The sequence below is a fragment of the Anguilla rostrata genome, chromosome 4 (genome assembly GCF_018555375.3).
Source record: "Anguilla rostrata isolate EN2019 chromosome 4, ASM1855537v3, whole genome shotgun sequence".
Taxonomy (NCBI): Eukaryota; Metazoa; Chordata; class Actinopteri; order Anguilliformes; family Anguillidae; genus Anguilla; species Anguilla rostrata.
Window position 1 is genome coordinate 6,340,597 of NC_057936.1, and position 3,448 is coordinate 6,344,044.

At 47.3% G+C, this 3,448-nt stretch overlaps 1 protein-coding gene across 3 annotated transcripts in view; it reads right to left on the reverse strand.

Moving 5' to 3' along the window:
• Window positions 1–3,448, reverse strand: part of creb3l3a (cAMP responsive element binding protein 3-like 3a) — a 7,632-nt gene continuing 4,184 nt past the window's right edge. For all 3 annotated transcript variants that reach the window (XM_064330280.1, XM_064330279.1, XM_064330281.1), the window contains exons 7-10: window positions 2,469–2,537; window positions 2,272–2,356; window positions 1,194–1,290; window positions 1–286 (exon numbers count right to left, since the gene is read on the reverse strand). In XM_064330280.1, coding sequence (XP_064186350.1) covers window positions 9–286; window positions 1,194–1,290; window positions 2,272–2,356; window positions 2,469–2,537 — 529 coding nt within the window. In that variant the 3' untranslated portion in view covers window positions 1–8. The remainder of the gene's footprint in view (window positions 287–1,193; window positions 1,291–2,271; window positions 2,357–2,468; window positions 2,538–3,448) is intronic.

A 3,448-nucleotide genomic window follows, 5' to 3' on the forward strand; every position in this document is an offset into this window, starting at 1 on the left:
ACCCCCGTTCACATATCATCCGCGTAGGAGCGGAGAGGCGTGTCGTGGCGCGCCGCCCAGGTCACCGTGGCGACGTGGCCGGTGATGGGGTCCCCGTGGCGATGGCTCCCCTCGTCCAGGCTGGCGTTGCGGGGCTCCGGGCCGAGGGCGGAGCGACCCAGGAGCGCCGCGATCTCCTCCACCCCGCCGTCCGCCGAGAACGGCTCCTGGTCCGCCTCGGGGTGGTCGTGCTCCAGGCTCTCCAGCACGCGCGAGGACAGGACGTTGTGCAGGGACCGGGACTGCACTGTAGGGGGCGGTAGAGAGAGAGTCGCTGAAGCCGAACCAGCGAGCCAGCGTTCCACTGCAGCCTGAGTGCGACGCTGGTTTTGAGAGGCATGCTTCGAAAGTCTAACATGCATTTGTGACAGACTCCACGGCACAGGAAGTCCTATTTCACGGGATGATTCAGAGCTGGGGCGCCAGACTGAATACCAAGGGGGCCGCAGTGTCAGCGGGTTATTCTGGTCTCCTTTTTCCATCAGCTGCCAATTAAGGCTTTAATAACAAGGTGTGTGGATTCCTTAGCCAGTCCTAAATTAAAAAAGTTTAAAGTGTGCCTAGAACACCCCCGCAGACACTGCGGCCCTCCAGGGTCACCTGTGATTTAGTGGCACCTGTGACTGACTATTTTTGCAGTTTTTTTTTACTTTTTTTTTTGTTTTGTTTTTTGAATGGCAAGTATTCAGCAGTGTGTGTTTGGCCTTAATTGAGCTTCCACAGGTTAAAGAAAACTTTTTGCCTTATAATTGTCCTTTAAACACACATTTACCTTTTTGTGTGTGTGTGTGAAATCAAAATGGAATTTCAAGGAAAGTCCATCAAAATGAGAAAACTGGCTTCAGGCAAAGCGTTCAATTGGGCCCTCTAGTCAAGGGCAGGGGTTAAAATTCCTCATAAACAGCCAAACCAAACTCTATCCTTGGACAGACAGAATGGCCCGAGGTTCCATTCAAAATGCATCACAGACTTTGGGTTTGCAGCTGCAGAGAGCCAGTGATTTTTTTTGGGGTTTTTTTTTTTTTGGATTAAATAAGTTAAGGCTGGGGCGGAGAGGTGGGGGTGGGGGGGTGGGGGGGTGGTATTCGATTTTAGCATTTCCCGTAGAGAGGCTTTCAAGAAGCGGGAAGCAGCAGGAAGCTGGGGGCTCTCACCTCTCACCAGGCCGAAGTCTCCTCCGTCACGAGCTTTGCTCTCGGAGAGCGGCTGCAGGCAGGGGAACAGGATGAGGGAGAAAGACAGGACCAGCACCTGCGGGGGGAGGAAGCAGAACAGAGAGCGGGAAGCGTGAGCGGTCACGTGACCTGACCCCAACGGAGAGTCCACTGCGTCTCCGAATGGCCACTCTGCCTGCCCTGGTACAAGGCGGGACAGGGGCGGCCCATTTGTATTCGTCTGTTTTCTGAGATCGACTTTTCTTTATATTCGTTTTGTTCTCAACAAGAGGTGTAGGTGAGACACAAACGTAGGGTAGCAATAAGCAGACAAAAACTCAACACAACAAGTCCCTTCCCACAGACCTGCCCCCCCCCCCCCCCCCATTCCCCACACCGTTTGGTGAGGGTGTGTTTCAGGTTCAGAGTGTATCGATTGGTTGACTTACAAACGTCTCTCTCTCTCACTACTTTTTTAGACATATATATATATAATACACCAGATAACACTTAAAAGCAAGAGCCATGAAACGCTGCAAGAGACACAGACAAGAAGAAATATATTTGTACCTACTGTCCTTGTTTCCTTTTTTGTTTTCCTTGCCCTTACTTTTTCCTCCAGTCTATTTTACCACTTTGTCTTTGTACCATTTTATGTCCTTAGTATTATAAAAATGAAAAGAACATCTAGTCACTCTGGATAACTGCTGCTAAACACCTTAAAAGTAAACACGATCTTGTTCTGGGTTTTGTTTTAAGGATTACTTTTGTCAGAAATATTACAAGTTACACCGAATGAGGGAGAATGAAAAGTCAGTTAAGGAAAATAAAAATGAATGAGTATGACCACTGTTGGTATATCAAGGGGTCCAAGAAGCTTTCGAGGTTGTCTCAGTCCAAGTACACGTGTCAGTAGTTTTGTCTGTCTGTCTGTCTGTCTGTCGGACAGATGCTGGGTATGAGTGGCATATCCTGACTAGCTATGGCTGTCATTGGTTCTTTTCGACTGTAACGTTGGTGCGACTGTCGTTTAATACAGAAATACGGCCATCGAGGATTTTGCGTCAGTCTGCCTCACCAGGATGCAGGTCCCTGTTTGCGCTGTTTTGTTGGAGCCATTCATGACCATGACTTGCAGTCTGCGCAGCTGCTCCAACAGAGACCTGGCAGGAGGAGGACAGGGACCAGTTCAGTGGACAGTTAGCTGCTCTAGAGGGCGCTATTAAAAACGGGTATCGTAATCAGGCATCACGAGTTAACGTCCAAATTCCTCACGTGTTGCGTTTCTCCAGCTGAAAGACCTTCCTCTGTAGTTCCTGGTTGTGTGCATTGCATGCTGCCATCCTGAAGGGAAGAGGTCATGTAAATCCACCAGCTAGCTATTCACCTCCCCCCCCCCAAACCCCCCAAATAAAAAAAAAGGACCCCAGGGCACAACCTTTAGACTTTAGACTTTCCCCACTCAATTACACCTGGCTGTATAATGGAAGACGGTGCAATTTACTGTGATGTGCATTTCCTGGAAAGAAAGGCTGACATTACTGAAATGAAGCATGGCCAAATTGCACGGGCCATGGCGACAGGCAAAGGTCAGCTTCAGTGCGTTATCTCTTCCTTTTGTTGGCTGCAACGTTGTTAACTTGATGTTCATCTCCCTCCATTTTGCTGCAGAGTCAGTTAACCACACAGGCAAAATGCATCTCTCTGCTCCTCTTTCTCCTCTGCCCAACCACCCCCCCCCCCTTTTTTTTCTTCTCTCTGACTCTCTAGCTTTATCACTGCTTGTCTGTGTGTCCTTACATTTAGCCTGCTCTCTCTCTCTCTCTCTTTCCATCTACAATTGTAATAAATTCAAGTTCCTTTTTCTGACCCCATGGATATACCCCCCCTCCCCAAAAAAAACAAAAAAAACACAGATTCAAGCTTAAAAATTAGGCAGTCTATGACTATTGCAATTATGTTGGCAAAGAATGGTTATTTGTTGGACTTATGGAGTTATTTGGTGGAGATTGATCATGTTTGCAATTTAGCATCATTTTGAGAGTCCTTGTTTAGAATGTATTTACTTAAATATATTTTCTCCAGCTCACTGAAGGAGGGAAATAGTGATATACACTTCCCACTTCTGAAGTTCCAAATTAAAATTTTTTATTTATGATTAGAATGGTCCCAGGGCAGATTATGTTGCTTCAGTTTTTGATTAGATTTTCAATTTTAAATTGCAGCTCTTTGTTTTAAGACCCTATGCATGCGTT